The 17,743-nt window shown below is 32.0% G+C and overlaps 1 protein-coding gene across 1 annotated transcript in view; it reads right to left on the reverse strand.

The window, feature by feature from the left end:
- Positions 1–17,131, reverse strand: part of LOC139510276 (protein timeless homolog) — a 74,206-nt gene extending 57,075 nt beyond the window's left edge. Inside the window, exons 1-12 of the mRNA XM_071296768.1 lie at positions 17,105–17,131; positions 14,235–14,329; positions 9,702–9,855; positions 9,087–9,204; positions 8,572–8,634; positions 6,287–6,388; positions 5,100–5,255; positions 4,091–4,155; positions 3,446–3,514; positions 2,738–3,002; positions 1,866–1,978; positions 169–273 (exon numbers count right to left, since the gene is read on the reverse strand). Of these exons, the coding sequence (XP_071152869.1) occupies positions 169–273; positions 1,866–1,978; positions 2,738–3,002; positions 3,446–3,514; positions 4,091–4,155; positions 5,100–5,255; positions 6,287–6,388; positions 8,572–8,634; positions 9,087–9,204; positions 9,702–9,855; positions 14,235–14,322 (1,298 nt within the window). The 5' untranslated portion in view covers positions 14,323–14,329; positions 17,105–17,131. The remainder of the gene's footprint in view (positions 1–168; positions 274–1,865; positions 1,979–2,737; positions 3,003–3,445; positions 3,515–4,090; positions 4,156–5,099; positions 5,256–6,286; positions 6,389–8,571; positions 8,635–9,086; positions 9,205–9,701; positions 9,856–14,234; positions 14,330–17,104) is intronic.
- Positions 17,132–17,743: the final 612 nt, after the last annotated feature.

Raw genomic sequence — 17,743 nt, forward strand, 5'->3', positions numbered from 1 at the left:
AAATAAATAAATCATAAATCAAACAAACTACTTAAAAAGATGTGCACCATGGCTACACAGTGCATAAACTACCATAATAAAAATCATTTATGAGATCTAGTCATTAATAAAAAGAAATTTCTCATAACTTCTTCCAACAAATAGTATTCAAATATACTTATATCCCACCTCTTGGCCCAAATAACTGCCTCTTTCTTCTCCATCATAATCATCTCATAATACTGGAACAACTGGACTTGAATGTAGTGGAAAGTCTGTACTGACATGGTCTCACTAAAAATCAAATATATAGGACATTAAAATTTTAGTGTACAAAGAGTAATGGTAACTTATAACATCTTCCATTATATACACAAGAGTGCTAACGCTGAAATGTCTCACCTTCTATACTAATCATTGATATTATGTTGATAGTCCTAGGTATAAAGCTAAGCTTTATTACAACTGTCACATAAACTTAACATTAACCAAGATAACTAAACAAAGACCAATGAACCTTGAAAATGAGGTCAAGGTCAGATGAAACATGCCAGGCAGACATGTACAGCTAACAATGCTTCTATACAACATATATAGTTGACCCATTACTTTATAGTTTGAGAAAAATAGACCAAAACACAAAAACTCAACACTGTGCAATGAACCGTGAAAATGAGGTCAGGGTCAAATAAAACCTGTGTGACTGACATAAAGATCATAATATATTTCCATACACCAAATATAGTTGACCTATGGCATATAGTATTAGATAAAAAGCCCAAAACTCAAAAACTTAACTTTGACCACTGAACCATGAAAATGAGGTCAGGGTCACATGACATCTGCCTGCTAGATATGTACACCTTACAATCATTCCATACAACAAATATAGTAGACCTATTGCATATAGTATGAGAAAAACAAACCAAAACACAAAAATTTAACTATAACCACTGAACCATGAAAATGAGGTCAAGGTCAGATGACACCTGCCAGTTAGACATGTACACCTTACAGTCCTTCCATACACCGAATATACTAGCCCTATTGCTTATAGTATCTGAGATATGGATTTGACCACCAAAACTTAACCTTGTTCACTGATCCATGAAATGAGGTCGAGGTCAAGTGAAAACTGTCTGACAGACATGAGGACCTTGCAAGGTACGCACATATCAAATATAGTTATCCTATTACTTATAATAAGAGAGAATTCAACATTACAAAAAATTTGAACTTTTTTTTCAAGTGGTCACTGAACCATGAAAATGAGGTCAAGGACATTGGACATGTGACTGACGGAAACTTCGTAAAATGAAGCATCTATATACAAAGTATGAAGTATCCAGGTCTTCTACCTTCTAAAATATAAAGCTTTTAAGAAGTGAGCTAACGCCGCCGTCTTAGCCGCCGCCGCCGGATCACTATCCCTATGTCGAGCTTTCTGCAACAAAAGTTGCAGGCTCGACAAAAACCTTTCAATTTGATTTTGGTAATTATGAAAAATACAAAGGTGCTTGATGGCTTTGATATTGATGAAATTACGAAGTTACTGGTTGTCCATAATCCAACATAAGATGGCCATTGAAAAAAGATATTTGTATCTAAGTAATAAAACATTTTATATATCGTGAGGAGTAGCAACGGAAATAATTTGATTAAAAACATATCTTACAATAAACATTGACATAAACATTATACTTACATTTTTTGAAAGCACATAAGTTAAAATTAAGAAGTCAATGTTAGCTTTTTTGTATTCCTTTTTAAAACTTGTTTAAAGCCTTGGTTCCAGAACTTTTAAACAGTCAAAATGCAGGACATTACAAACATTTTAATATTTCAATTCTATTCTATTGCTTTGGATTATTAGTTAAATAACTTACCTGACCAAATCTACTTGTTTACTATGATGGCGACAAAACTCCATAAAGAATCTCATGGCCCAGAGGTAATAAGTTTCATCATGATCCTGGGTTTTCTCTCTTGCTAAAATGTCCTGAAAAAACAGAAAAAGGCTCAATGAATGTCATAAGAGAATAAGATAATATATCTTCTGACTTTATATAATGGTTTCACAAGAAATCAATGGAATGAAAGTTGTGATAAAAATGAATGTGTTTTTATGCATATCCTCACTCACAATTCAAAGTGACAGTAAACAGGAAGTAATGTGCAAACAAATTATACCTAACCCCTTTTCAGGTGCTGACAAAATATGAAGTAATTCTGTTTAGTAGTATTTGTTACACTATACTAGTTAAGATGTTCAAAAACCTACTATTTCTACTACAATATATATAACGGTGAGTAAAGGTTATGTGTTGAATTGGTACTTTGACCTATAATGGTTTACTTTTTACAAATTGTGACTTGGATGGAAAGTTGTCTCATAGGCACTCATACCACATCTTCTTATATATATATAGAAGTTAGAAATAAAAAGTACAGGTTCCAGCCCCAGCGCCGGGGAGGAAGTTACGAATCAAATCTACTCTAACATTGTTAGGTTGATTTTCTAGGCACTTTATATATATATTTATATATATATAACTTGTCTAAACATCAACCCAACAATGTTAGATCTGTAAATTTGCTTTCGCAATTTTTTTGTTCTTCCCTCGCCGGGATTCGAACCCATGCTACTGAGATATCGTGACACCAAATCGCCTGCACTGTAGCCGTCCCGCTAGACAACACGACCACCTGGGCTTCATATATAACATCTAAATTGACAAAAAAAAGTTATTGTGGTTACCTTAACTGCATACATCAAAGGGTTGTAGCAATTGTCTAGGAACTGTGCACAAAACTCCTTCAATCCAAGACGTATACTTAATGTTGATCGTCTGCTAACCTCCTGTCCTTTGATTGGTTGTCTATTTTTAGGTTTCTTCTTTGGTTTTTTGGTGGAGTCAAATGTCATTTCATTTACATCTTTCAGCGGTTTGTGATAAATAACTTCCCTGTCACTAATAGACTTCATGTTGTGTACAACAAAGGTTCCACCAAATCGAGAATGTCTATTAACATGATTAAATAATTTCAAACATGATAAAAATTGTTATTTTAAGATTTTAAATTTGTTTTTTTTATTCATTGAAGAAGGTTCGATTTCATGATATTACTTATCCTATTTTTGATTGGTTAAACTGATGTTATACAATGTATCCTATATATATATTTTTTATTTTGTGAAAAGGTTTTGTTCTTTTTTTGTGTGCAAGATATGAAAAAAAAATATTTTGCAGGCTATTCATAAACAGATTATCTTTACTTTTCAGGAAAACTGATTGAAAATCAGCAAATGAAAATTAGCAAAGTCTTATAGTCAGAAACAACGGAGTTAACAGATAATTTTTGTTCTGTTTTAATGAGAACACAACTTTGATTTTAAGAGTTACAATTACAATAGATTTTTTTAATAAACATATATTGAAAATTGTAAGTCACATATAATTTCTACCTTGTACTAAATCTCTTCACATTTGCTAGTTTTTGCAACTTTTCCTGCTCTCTAACCATCTCCAACTCTCTAAAATGTATAAAGTATAAGTACATAAATAATGAAATATCTAAATTGAGTATGTTGCAGACCAAAAAAAAAATCAAAATTCACAATGGTGGCTTTCCTTAGTTCATACTGGTATAACTAGAATCTAACCCTTCAAAGTATTATTGAATGTCCAATGAAAATTATCATTCAAAACGAAATTGCATTAGAATTAGTGAAGACACATCTGCCTTCTAAAATTTTATACAACCAACTCTCAGCACCAGTACATACCCTTTTTTAAAGACAAGTATTGAATCATTTTTTATTACTTTCTACAGTTTATCAGTTCTGTTTAGTATACAACTAGGTCTGGTGTTTATTTAAGTAATTTTGAAACAAACAACTTTTTTTAAAAATTGAAATGTAGTAAAATCAAAATTGAGAATGGCAATTGTCTGAATGTGAAAGTGACAACAACCAGAACAAAGAGCAGAAAACAGCCTATGGCCAACAATGGGTTTTCAACACAGTGAGAAATTCCTGCACCTGGAGGCAGACTTCAGCTGGTAGTAGTATGTATATAAATCAAAAGATTGCAGAGTAACATTTATTTACCTTTCATCTTTCTCTTTCTCTGTCATTGACCTCTGTACACCAGCGCTTGCTAAGATTTCTGGGTTCTATAAATAAAAAGTATAAAAAGGATTACTTTTGATTTGAGGGTACAAATTTTAGTGGATTAAGGAAATCTTGTATCTTCTTGGATATTTGATTTCATATAGTTGTCAAAATTACATGCAATAGCAACTTTGTACTTCATTGAACAATTGAATTCGTGGTTCACTTGTACCAACAAAATTTGGTACCCTACAGATAATAATGGATCCACTGTAACAACATTAAATTGGTATCCTACAGATAATAATGGATCCACTATAACAACATTAAATTGGTACCCTACAGATAATAATGGATCCACAATAAAAACATTAAAAGAGGTAAATAATTGGCATCATCCATCTATGAATGTTCTGATCAGAACATATTATAGCCAGACCATGGCTGATTAATGAATTAGGTATTGGCCTATACATATCAGTTGCATATCTTAAAACTCATCTTGTAATAGACAACTACTTGATAATTGACATTGAAAGTAGGTCAAATACACTTCATTGAATAAAGCCTGTATCGCTCACCTTGGTCTATGTGAATATTAAACAAAGGAAGCAGATGGACTCGTGACAAAATTGTGTTTTGGTGATGGTGATGTGTTTGTACATCTTACTTTACTGACAATTCTTGCTGCTTACAATTATCACTATCTATAATGAACTTGGCCCAGTAGTTTCAGTGGAAAATGTTAATAAGAATTTACAAATTTTTCAGAGAAGATTTTTGTAAAAGATCACTAAGATTTACGAAAAATGGTTAAAAAATGACTATAAAGGGCAATAACTCCTGAAGGGGTCAACTGACCATTTTGGTCATGTGACTTATTTGTAAATCTTACTTTGCTGAACATTATTGCTATTTACAGTTTGTCTTTATCTATAATAATATTCAAGATAATAACCACAGATAATTGTTAAAATAGAAATCTAAATCTAAGTCACCAATTTACCTGTTCCCTGAACATTAACGAGACAATTTCTAGAATATGCATGGAGAAATTCCTTTCATCTTCAGAACTGGCTATATATAACAAGAGATCTTCTAGTCCTGTACAATGTATTGCCCATATAACCTGGTCATGGACAGTAGCATCATCGTCTGTTCTCTAAATAATAAAAAGTTCATTATATAGTTAATACTTAAAATCTATGGCTTGAGAGGGTACAGAAGACCTAAGGGAGATAACTCATGAAATTAGCTGAACTTTTTATATTCCTGTCATTAGGTTAAGGTAAATGTTTTTTCAAAATTTTAAGAAAATCAAAAGAGCCAACTCTGTTCTAGTCGAAGTGTTTGGTACCCCATTAAAAGAGCATTTAATACCATAATATATTTTTCTAGTCACATATATGATGTAAATCCATAATCTGACTATGAATCATGTTTTCCTATACATTGAATATTTTAATGTTCATAATTCTGATAGAGGGAATAGTAAGCCCCATGCTGAAACAAGATGTGGTGGTACAATATGAAGGATACACACTGTAAATGTTGGTTAACCTTTATGATAGCATCATACTTTTAAGAACAAATAAATGAATAATTTGTCCATGGGACACAGATAATGCCCCTGCTTGTATATAACATTATAAAGGGATATAATTCAAGAAAGGTAAAAGTGATGCAGCCCAAATTAGAACTTAGTATGTGTTTTGTCTTAATGATCATGAGCAGTGTGCATATGTTTCAAAACATTTGGTAAAGGCAAACTTAAGTTAGAGAATGGACACTAATTTAGAGATGTCTGGAAAGACAAGGATAACACTATGTCTCCTCCGCTGCTGTGGGGGCATGATAATTGGCTCCAGATCTGCAATCATTACAAGAAAGAGAACACATTAGTAATGATCACAGATTTGGAACACAATTTTGTACATCAACCTATGACTATTTCTTACAAAATGAGTATGCCTTTGTTTTTGCGTTTACTGGTTTAAGGTTGCAGTCAGGAACATTCATGTTGTACCAACACTATTTCATGTTTTATTAGTTTGTTAACTTTCCTTTTACAGTCAAATCTGTTTTTGAAATTGAAATTATTTCCCAAAAAATCATTTAATTATTGTCTACTCTGCATCTTGTATCATATTCATATTTAACAATTCTTAAAATCTGACAATACAAACTACTGACCTGCTCTCTATCTTCATTAGGAGGAACATGAAGTACATTTCTAATCAATATCAAAATTCTTTCAATAAGAAGACGATCCTCTTCCTGTCTGTGTTCCCAATCCTAAAAAAAATAAATATAAAATTATATATGACATCATACAGCAGACTGCCGGTGCTGTGTGCAAATGATGTTTCTATTTAAAGTTTCTTCTATCTTATATTCTTTTCAAGATGATAGGAAAAATTGATAAACATTGCTAAGATTTGTCATTTACAGCAGTTTTCAAGGTAATAGACGAAACTTGCATTTTAAGCCATGTCGACTGTGTTTGCTAAAATTTGGTCCAGTAAGTTCAGATGTGAAGATTTTTTAAAAAGTTAACTGATAAGGATGGACAATGAACGCCAAGGGAAAAGCTGGCTTAACAATCATGCCAGGTGGGCTGAGAATTAACAAAAAAAGCATGCAATTTCAATAAAACTGTATAATTATACAGTAGATATCTACCTAATCAGCTAAACAAATATATCGGTTATTGTAATATTATTTCAAAACACCAAACCCTCCCCTTTATGTTTAATGTTCATCTTATCTTGTTTAAGAATATCGGATATATTAAGAATATATTGGCAAATCAGATAACACTATTCAGAATTTCAAAACCATAAACAATCGGATATTTTCCAGTGTTCCAGCTTGAATCTCAGGGCAGAAGGGTGCTACTTGTCTGAAAGGGCACTTTAGCGCAATAACCCAAATTGTAAGGGCACTGTTTGGCAGTGTATTAATAACCTTGAATATATGTATTATATATTGCTAGGCTCAGCTGCAGAACATTACTTGTATTTTAAAATTATTCAGAAATTAATGTGTTCCAAGTGTTGGTTCCAGTAAGATTTTTTTATTATCAAATTATCATACCATGACACAAAGCATATCATTTTAATTGATGTAAATTTATGCAAACTGTCCATTTTGATCAGGAAAAAAATCCTTAGAAAAATCTTTTTTTTTATTTTATAATTTATATAACTTAATTATACAAGTCTATAAAAATAAACAAGTAGTTCTGAAAGATGGAGCTAAACAAAATTGAATTTGTTATGTAATTAAATTATTTACATTAAAACTACTTGTTTAGACATATAGTATTTGTGTTATTGAAAGTTACCTAACTTGTAAATTGTTACAAAAAAGTATTAAGAAGTGCACACCAAAGTGCTCCTAAGTAGGGAGTTTTATAAATATAACAGGTGATACAAGAGATGATTATATTATAATGATGCAATAATACATTGCATATATTACAGAAGGTATAAACTCCATTATGATTAAAAAATAAAAGCATTTGTTAAGTGCTCCTATGTAAGGAGGATTATAATACAAGAAATAAAACAGGAAGTGGTGCAATCTTGTTATGTTCAAATACAAATTTCTTTGGTTCTTCTTTTAATTTCATACTCGTGGTTATAAAAACAAAACGTTTTTACCAATCTACCAATTTACTCAAAACTTAGTCTGCCTTTTAAATTGTTTTAAATTTTCTTTAAAAATATTTTTTTTATGTGTACATATGCTATGATACGTAAACATTAAAAATGGCTAACATGTCAGCATTTTCATTCTGTATTAAATATCTAGTATTTGTTCAATTATCTTAAATCCACTAATTAGCAGTGAACAATCATTAGCAAAGGTGATAAAACTGCCAAAGGCATTAGGTATTTAACTTAATCCTATTGTCAGTTAATTAGTGTTACACAATCACTCAGGTAACAATTTTACCGGAAACGCCAGAAGGCATGAAATTTGTAAAATGTATCTTTTGAAAAGGCAGAGGGGGGCATTCTTTGGCTTTGGAGGGCAGAAGGGCGGGGGTAAGGGCACCAAGGGCGGGGCGCCCTTCTATTTAGGGCAGGCGGGAACACTGTTTTCTATGTTTTTCTTACAATAAATGGACCCGGAAGTTATGAAATTACAATCATACAGAGAAGAAAATTGACACAGGTTAAAAGTCAAATATGAATAAATCATGTCATATGAGCCTCTGGAGATTGTTAGTCTGGCCTTTGATAGTCTTGGTTTTTTTTTTTAATTTTTAGTTCATTTGTATGTTTAGGAGTTAAGTATGACTTCCAGTTTCACTGAACGAGTACACATTATTATTTAGGGCCATCTGAAGCCCCCCTCTGTATTCAGGATTTTCTCACTGTTGGAGACCCATTGGTGGCCTTATGTTGTTTGGTCACATTGTTGTCTCTTTGACATATTCCCAATTTCCATTCTTGGTTTTAAGTACTTACCAGTTTAAGTAAATCTCCAAGTTTATGAGTTAAAGCATTAAACAATTCTTCATCAACAAAGGCCTACAAAGTATAAAAAATATATCACTATATACAAAACTGTATAAAATCAAAATGCACATTACGTCCTGTACATGTTGTTAATAAAGCAATGTCAGTTGATGATCTGATTGCTAAATCACCAAAATATAATGTTGAAAAAAAGACAAAAATAGGTAATCAATAACATTACATGATTAAGATTCTGAGAAAATTCAAGAAATTCTAATAAGGGGCTTAGGAAGAGTTACAGATATAAATTGGGTACTCCAAACCACACAAAAAAATCACACACTTTCCTTCACAAAATTGTCTTTTAAACTTTCGAAATTGATGACCTATAGTTTTTAATTTCTGTGTCATTTTGGTCTCTTGTGGAGAGTTGTCTCATTGGCAATCATACCACTTCTTCTTTTATTTATACATCTAAAAATGAAATGAAATTTGTTTCACACTGAAAACTCTGCTAAACAAACCTCTTTGTAGCTTTGTAAAATGGATTCAATTTCTATGTAAATATTCCTAATGGTTTTCTCAGTAGGAACTGTATTGTTGAAACACAAAATAGCTGGTTGTGTTAAGTTTACAAGAAGTCTGAAAAAGAAGAAATGAAAGACAATGTTAAAATTTTCAAGAGTTCTAGAAAATGTACAAAAAAACATTATTATATAGATACATTTAATTGCTATCATTTATTTAAATAAAGAATTATTATTATTATTATTATTATTATTAAAGAATGTAGTGATATTAATATGATATTACAAAATGTAAGAAATTTCTATCCAGACTGTACTGGTAGATACTAAATACTCTTAGAATGTGTAATTTTCTTGTAGATACAGAAAGTCTCATTAGAGATATAAAACAAATAAAAGGTAACCCAAAATTAGATATTGCTCCATAAAGTTGAACTTTAAAGACCATAGTTCATGATAGATGACCTTGTCCATGTTTTGTTGTTGTTGTTGGAATGATGTCTCATTGATAATAAAGCGTCGCCTTGTTTATAATCTAGATCTACTGCCTTCCCTAAATTTAAATGATCACCCTGGCACTATAACTGGTTCTTGACCAGTAGAGCTCCTCACCTTATAACAGCATCAAACAGCTTTTCATCATGTGAATACCATTTAATGATGTGAAGTAAATCATTCTGTACAATCTGAGCATTTCCTAACTCTCTACGGATCTCAAATGAATCATCTTCACGTTTCAGAAATCTGATGAGGTCCTTGATAGCCTCTGAAAGTATGTTTTACATAATTGAAGAAAAATATAAGAAGATGATGTACAAATGTATGATTGCCAATTAGACAATTATCCACTAGAGACATATTAAAGGACATGGATGAAAGCAACAAAAGGTCACCCTACAACCTTCAATTGTGAAAAAAACAATACTGTATAGTAAGCTATAATATATAGCTATAAAAGGCCATATAGTGTGACAAAAAGGTAAACAATGAAAAAAATGGTCCTTATTTATCTTAATACAGTAAATTGTAAACATATATGAATGTCGTAATAAGTAACGTTCCCGGGTTGTGTTCGTGTCATATTAACAACATTCTTGGACTGCAAAAAGAAAAAAATCTATCAATTTAGTCACCCATTCTCAACACCCTGGTCAAGGCACCAAAATGTCCAGAATACAGTAAGAAAATATTACGTTATAATTATATATAATTTGTTATTGATCTATAGAAATGCCCAAGTATACAAGTGACATGTAACAAAGTCTTTATGTTACAATATAAGAAAGAAGAGACATGCCCACATTGTGTTCGAGCCTTATTTACAACATTGGCAGGCAGCAACCAAAACCATTAATTTACAGGCTTTAACACATGTTTCCAGGTTTTATAGCAATTACTAGCAAAACATAAGGTGCGATTTTCCAGAACATTACCATAAGTAAGATAGATTGAATTTCTTGTAATTATCAATCACAAAACAGTTTGTAATGAAACCTGGTAACCTGAATGTCTTTTATATAAATTAGGAAATTTTTATTGGAAAATTCTTCATAAATGTTTATACTTTTCAATCAAATTTGAAGAATAATTCACTACAAAAGTTGAAAACTGAAGTAGGATCTGCTCATTGTTAAAGGCTGTATTGTGATCTATATTTGTAAATTTCTGTGTCATTTAATTTGGTCCTCATGGAGAGTTCTCATTAATGGCAACCATACCACATCTTATTTCTATATATATACATGTGACAACAAAGTCAAGGTTGATGTCATACACTTGACCATTTTAACATCTTTTTGTATATATATCATGTACATGTATATATTGGAATTAATCAAAGAGCTGAAAGCTTTAAGGAGAATTGATGCCACTGTCTCTAAAATTGGGATATTTTTTATGCAAGTCTTGATTTTCACATACAGTAATTAGTTTAACATATTGCAACATGTCTCGTAAGCATATAATTGATATTCGTATATGGGTGTGTGTGAAGTGAAGATGACAACTGGCTGTTTTTTTTTAAGACAAATGAATAGGTCAAGACTTCCTGAATTGTACAAATAAATACCGTAGAAAGGCTTGTATATTTCTCACTGGTACATAGTCCGAACCCCCTTCTCCCCACAAAATTTTAGGTATATAATCTTTTTGTTACTGTTATCAAAGGTCTAATATTAATGAAACTCAGGTAATTTCAAAGAATTCTTGTCAAACCGGCACCTGGTTAATTTGGCACCCGGTATACTGCAGGGAAAAAAATTAACGGTCGCCCAGTCCCCAATGGCGACCAGAAATTGACCTGGGCGATCTTTTTACTCAGTTGTGGTAGCCCAGGTGGCGAATTGAAAACAAGTTCTTGACTGACTGAAATTCGCCATTTACCGTGACTCCAAATACTGGCTACTTCACGGACAAAAATGTAAATTCAAAAAGAAAAATCTTTTTAAAATGTATTGCATCAAAGTCTCGGTCGCGAAAAACAAGGATGTCAAATCAGTGTTTACCTGTGACTAAATATAGTTCACGTTAATTCAGGTCACTGATTGGTCGTCTATTTAAAGTCGGAATGTATCGTATGCTTGCAAGGATAACAAGAGAGGTGTTCCGATGGTCATTAACAATATAAGGCAATCACGGTTTTGGCTTCAAGAAAGCGAAGAAAGCCAGGGAAGATGACAATAGCATGTCATGAAGTAATATCAGTCAAATAAAAGAAAGTATGATATATATAATGCTGCTAAGAATCTGGAAAACAGTACCTTTTGTAGTTACATCTTCAAAGCCCACGTGGTGTACAGAGAATGAAGGTCAAAAACGAAAGTAGAGTATTGTCGACCACAATAAATAACATTATTAGTTAAAAATGATTTATGTTTCTTACTAACTGAACAGTTTACAAAAAAAAAAAAAGAAAATCAGAGAAGATATCAAGTTCATGACAACGCTTTTGAAATACATGAAATAGTCGAGAAAAAAGGGGGGGTCATTTGTTTACAAATGTACGTAGTTTAATACGCAAAATGAATCGACCAAGATATTTAATAAATAAGATTATTATAGAAATTATAGAAATAAAATGAAATATTTCATCTATCATCTACATGTATTCCAGAACAGAGAATTCTTTAGTTGTCTTTAAAAGATATGTAAAAAAAATCTTGTACACAGGGCATGAAGAATACTTAGATTCCCATTTTGCAAATGATTTTTTTTTTTAATGAAATTTGATTGAAGTCAACAACAAAGATAATAAAAAAATAACTTTTTTCCCAGACATCTAAATCACCTCCAGGTATGCTCATGATCAGAATGCAGGATTTTGAGTCTAAAATTTCAAAATTTTCTTGGGGGGCATGCCCCCCAAACCCCCCTAGAAAATTCAGCCCGCTTTGCGGGCTTCACAGGTGATAGTACAATTATGTGGGCTACTGACTTTTTGTCTGGGCTAACTGATTTTCAAGTCTAGTAGCCCAGGTGGCTACTGGGCTTCATAAGTTAATTTTGACCCCTGTATAGTCAAATCGGCACCTGATTAAATCGACACCTGATATAGTCAATTCGTCACCTTTTAAGCAAAAAGAGTAAAAATAAGAAAGGGGTTGCCAGAATTTTGTTCAGTATTTAAGCAAAAAGAGTTAAATACCTAAGGAAGGGATTGTCCAAAAATATTAACTTTCACATTTTTTTGGGGTTCATGTACATCATGTACATTTTGTTTATATTTATTTTTCTCAACTAAATGTGTATTTTTAATCAAATATATGAGGTATTGGATATTCTTATGCATTTTTTAACCAGTTGAGCATTTTACAGGGTTGTTGGTTTAATGCTGTATAAACTTTCCTGAAAAAAAACCCTAAAATTTGCTAATTATTTGGCATGAAAGTTTGATTTTATTTTTCTAATTGTCTCATTGTTAAAACAACAGCTTGGGTAAAGGCTTCGTTGTTTACCTTTTTACACAACAGCATATTAACTTATGTACTTGGTAAAATTTATTAATCAATTGAATAGAAAATATTATAACAAATATTATTGGATGCCGAATTGACTTCAAATAGGTGCCGATTTGACTAGATGCTGATTTAACCAGGTGCCGATTTGACTTGTACATTTCAAATCCTCTGCGATTGTTTGCGGTATTTTCTTGAGAAAACCTGTTTTCCATCATCAAACAGAAGAAGAAACTGCTAGAAAAGATTCTAGAACGCTTCATGATTGCTAAAATAAGTTTAATTCACTTAAAAACAATTTTGAAACTTGCGATGTTTAAACAGGAAGTTTAAAAAGCACGTGTAAAAGAAGAAATTAACCGGTGAGAGTTGAAATCCGCACATGACAGATATCATTATAATACGACTTTGAAAGTAAAATAGTTCCATCCTCTTGTAAAACAGTCTTTATTATACCTATCACATTAATGTTTGAAGGGTCTTAAGCTTATACAAACCATATAAGTCGGTATGAAACACCAAAACGGAATGAACAATAACCAATTACGTTTTGTAGTTTACAAATTCTAAGCTGGTTTACGGTTGTCTTTTTACTATGTTTGGATCGTTTCAATCTAGCAGATACCAGTTTATTTCAAATGCATTGAAAAGAAACGAGAAATTTGTAATGAAAGGTTTAGTTTTTATATTAATCAGTTTTAATTTGATATTGAATAGAAATAACTTATTATTATGGATGAGTTAAAATTATTAGTTTGAAAAATGATGAGAGCGCCCTCTACAATATCAATGATGACGGAACGTAAACAACCACCTCGCCGCGAAATTGAACTTGTTCTCTTATTTCTTGCTTATTGTACTTCGTAGTCCGCACCCCCTCTGGAAGGTCCAATTATGGAGAATAAAACCGCTGACTATACAAGCCTTTCTATGGACAGGTCAATTTTTTTGTTGTAAATAAAGTTAAGTATGTAAACTGGTTCCCTTCCGACTACAACACTTTGTTCAAGTGTAGCAGAATACAAGCAGATACCAGTTAGTTTGTAAAATAGTTAAATGAAACCGAGTGCGGTAGGCGGAGGCAATAATCAACTTCCTGTTGTTCTGGTCAATGGTATCGGAACAATGCCGCTGAAGCGTCATTTTCCAAAAATTAACAATCACATGTAACATAATGCAGTACAAAACATACCTAAGCAGTCTGGTTCCTTGACATACTTGTTCCCTTCAATATATCCTAGAGAGCTACATGTAGCCTGTAATTCTACATGCATAACCATTATGAACCTGAAAATATAGAAGCTTTCACAATTAACATCTATACTCATTTAGCAGAAAATTTATCACAGTAGCAAGGCTCACACTACTTCAGAATTATAGGGAGAAGTGACTTCTCTTTTTGAAACTGATAGGGAGAAGTGGTGAGATTTGAAAGAGAAGTGCTCATTTGCGCGGTGCACTACAATGTTTGGATTTTACAATAGTATAAAGGGCAATATGTAAATAATGTTCTTTTTATATTTTTCAATTCATATCTGAGTAAAAAAGTTACAATTAAAGTAACATTTGAAATTAAAAGTTGTTTAAGTTTTACTAAGGTTCTTGTGAGAAACTACCAACTAAATATCTAGCACTAAAAAAAAAAATAAAAAAAATTTAAATGTAAAGAAATTATAATATATCAATTACAATTTAATTTAAAATTATCTTGTGTATGAAATTCAGTGTTTCTCATAAAAACATATAAAAGTTATTAAGCTGGGCCATAATATATTGATATTAGTATAATAGTCTCAGAGTTAAGCAACTTTAATCAATAGTTTGAAACAATCCATAAAAAATATAGGGAATTATATACACCAATCAATTAGATGTAACCAAAAGTCTCTTAATGCGGGTGGAATGCGTAATTTTTCCTTTTGAGATCAATATTCTTCTGTCAGCTGTTCCATCCGTGCGTCTGTAGTAATTATTGTAAAAGTACGGATTTCGTTCATAGCTGGTCCGGTTCAGATCCGTAGTTTAGAAATCGGTCAATGGCGGACGAATGCAAGAAAATTTACAAAAATAAACGATGTTTGACAAGTTATATGGAAAGGAACATGTCGTTTTTAATGCAATAAATGAATTAAACATTTACTGGAGGCAACTTTTATCACGTTTAAATGAAGTAACAAACTTATTTTGCCGCCGAAATTTAGGTTGATGTACGTTTTCGAGTAACAAGCACCGGAACTTGCAGAAATGCATGAAGTGATAAAAAGTTGTATTTTTATCAAATAACCTGCTACACACTGCGAAGACAATGCTTCAACCTCTTTTCTAAAGATAATGAATCGTTTATGTCTGAATTTCTTTAATTATCAATAAAAAATTGATGTTTCATCAACTTGGTAAAAATTGAAAATGTCCGACAACGGAAGCGACTGAAAACGAGTATCATCATGGACAGGGCGACTTGTTTTCGCTTTCGGGGGTCGGGGAAAGCGAAGTGACGGTCGGGAAGGCGACTTCTTCGCCCAAGTCGCCTGGTAGCGTGAGCCCTGAGTAGAAAAAGAGATGAATCCTTGTGATATACAGATAAACCAGTAACTTTAGTTAACTGAATGCACATAGCATATTTTATTCCATTTTTTATAGTGAAATTGTAAGTTGTTAAGGGGTTTTAAAATCAACTGTACCCTAGAAAGTCGTAGAATTATAAATATCATTGAGAGGGCAGGATAAATGACATGAATAATTTCAAACAACAGATTGACTTGTTAAAGAATGATTGCAAGTATAAATTTATGTACTGTATCAATAATTAACCAGGTGCTCCGCAGGGCGCAGCTTTATAAGACCACAGAGGATCTTCAACTAAGAAGGTAGAAGATCCTAGTTACCGGAAATCAACGTTGATTGGTCGAAATAGTTCAAGATGTAAAACTTTTGTCAAACTTGATGAGATTGAAAATAGAAAGATTGTTGATCCTAGTAAGGCACACGAAAATGTAGAAAAACCGTTTATCTACAAGTGTATACAGGTATCGATGTCTGACAAATACAAAATAAGCGAAAAATGAGCGCAAACAAATTGTCCGGGATCTCCTGTTTTGAATGGGCACTGCTTTCTGTCTCTATATTGCACAAAAAAATGAGTGTGTAGCAAATGTGTAGGACATTGGGAAGTCTGTTATTATGGTCGAGGAAGCCAAAGTACTCGGAGAGAACCACTTGGCATCAGCCATCTCGGGCCAGAACAGACAACCCGAAGAGATTTCAGAAGATTGATCTCCAGGTCAAGCTGGGAACAATAATATCAATGAACTTGTCCTGACTTAAGTCAAGAGGCCACAGCCTTTGGCTTTGATATAGGTTTCTTTTTCAGTATTATCAACTGAGAAATTCAAGACGTCAAAGCAAACAAATATTAAATAGCCTTTCTTTTTAATATGGGAACGTAGTCCCCAATTACGGTAGAAAAATCAATAAATTTTTTTTTTTTAAATCGGGAAAATTTCCCGAATTTTTCATTCTACTAATGAACTCAAAATCGTTAACTTTTTTTTTCAGATCTACTTCCGTTTCCGGTCTTGTTTGCATGAGACTTTGAATAAAATGTATAATCATCAACATATCAACAAATATAGTAAGGAATTCAACACCCAATCATTTTTAATAATTGTTTAATATGAAAAAAAACGTTACCTGGATAACAGCGTTTCTTTATTTACATTGAATATGACGTCATAACTTAAATAACGTCACAACTAAATCCCTAACAACAGAACCAATATCTGAAACGTAACGGTATTTCCGTTTCTTTTATCAGCATGCTTGAATTAAAAAAAAATAATACAAACTTCGTCCCCATTCACAGGTAATGCCTGCCTCATATTATCATTTATTAAGATTGGAGGTGTCAAACAACTCCCTGGAAAAAAATCAAGATTGAAGGTGTCAAACGACTGTGGAAAACAAAAATTATCAAGATGAACTGAAACAAATATGTCTGAGTTTAGGAGTATTGTCTATTGAGATAAAAGTAATTGCTTCCATAATTTATTTCGTCTTTGGTACCTCCAAACTCCATTTTGGGCTTCGCAAAGGACAAGGGCCAATAACAGCTGTCAACGATCAAACTAAAAATTCTACCAATCAAAATTTCCAGGGAAAATGAGTCTTCGTGTCTGTACAAAATCACACATTTGTGTTTAACTTTAATGTATTTTTAAAGGAAATATAAAAAAACAAAACAAATAGAAATGTGCAGTTACTTCATACAACGTCAAACCTTCAAAAAGTCTATTTTTCTAAACATTTTCTATTATATTAATATTTTCATAATCGTTTCTTACCTTTTTTTTGTTTTCGCGGGAAATTGTTTACAAGGTGAAATAAAATTTCACTAAAAAATAATTAAAACGAACACTAATAAAAGTTTCATCATTTTTTGTCAACTGCATATTAAATCGAATATGAGAATACTCTATATCAAATTCTTAATTTTGAATAAATATATTGTTTTAGGCACACAATTTGAATCTATGAAGAAATTAAGTAGTCTCATATTCTTGTTTCGTTTTGTCGAAAAAATAATAATTGTGGTTTCACTAAAATTCAATTGATAAGGTGAATCGCAATAGACTAGAACTTCCGTCAAAATTTACCAAATAGGCACTGGCTACGGTTACATGGAAATGTAACAATAATAAAATA

This window comes from Mytilus edulis, chromosome 2 (assembly GCF_963676685.1).
Source record: "Mytilus edulis chromosome 2, xbMytEdul2.2, whole genome shotgun sequence".
NCBI classification, from domain to species: Eukaryota; Metazoa; Mollusca; class Bivalvia; order Mytilida; family Mytilidae; genus Mytilus; species Mytilus edulis.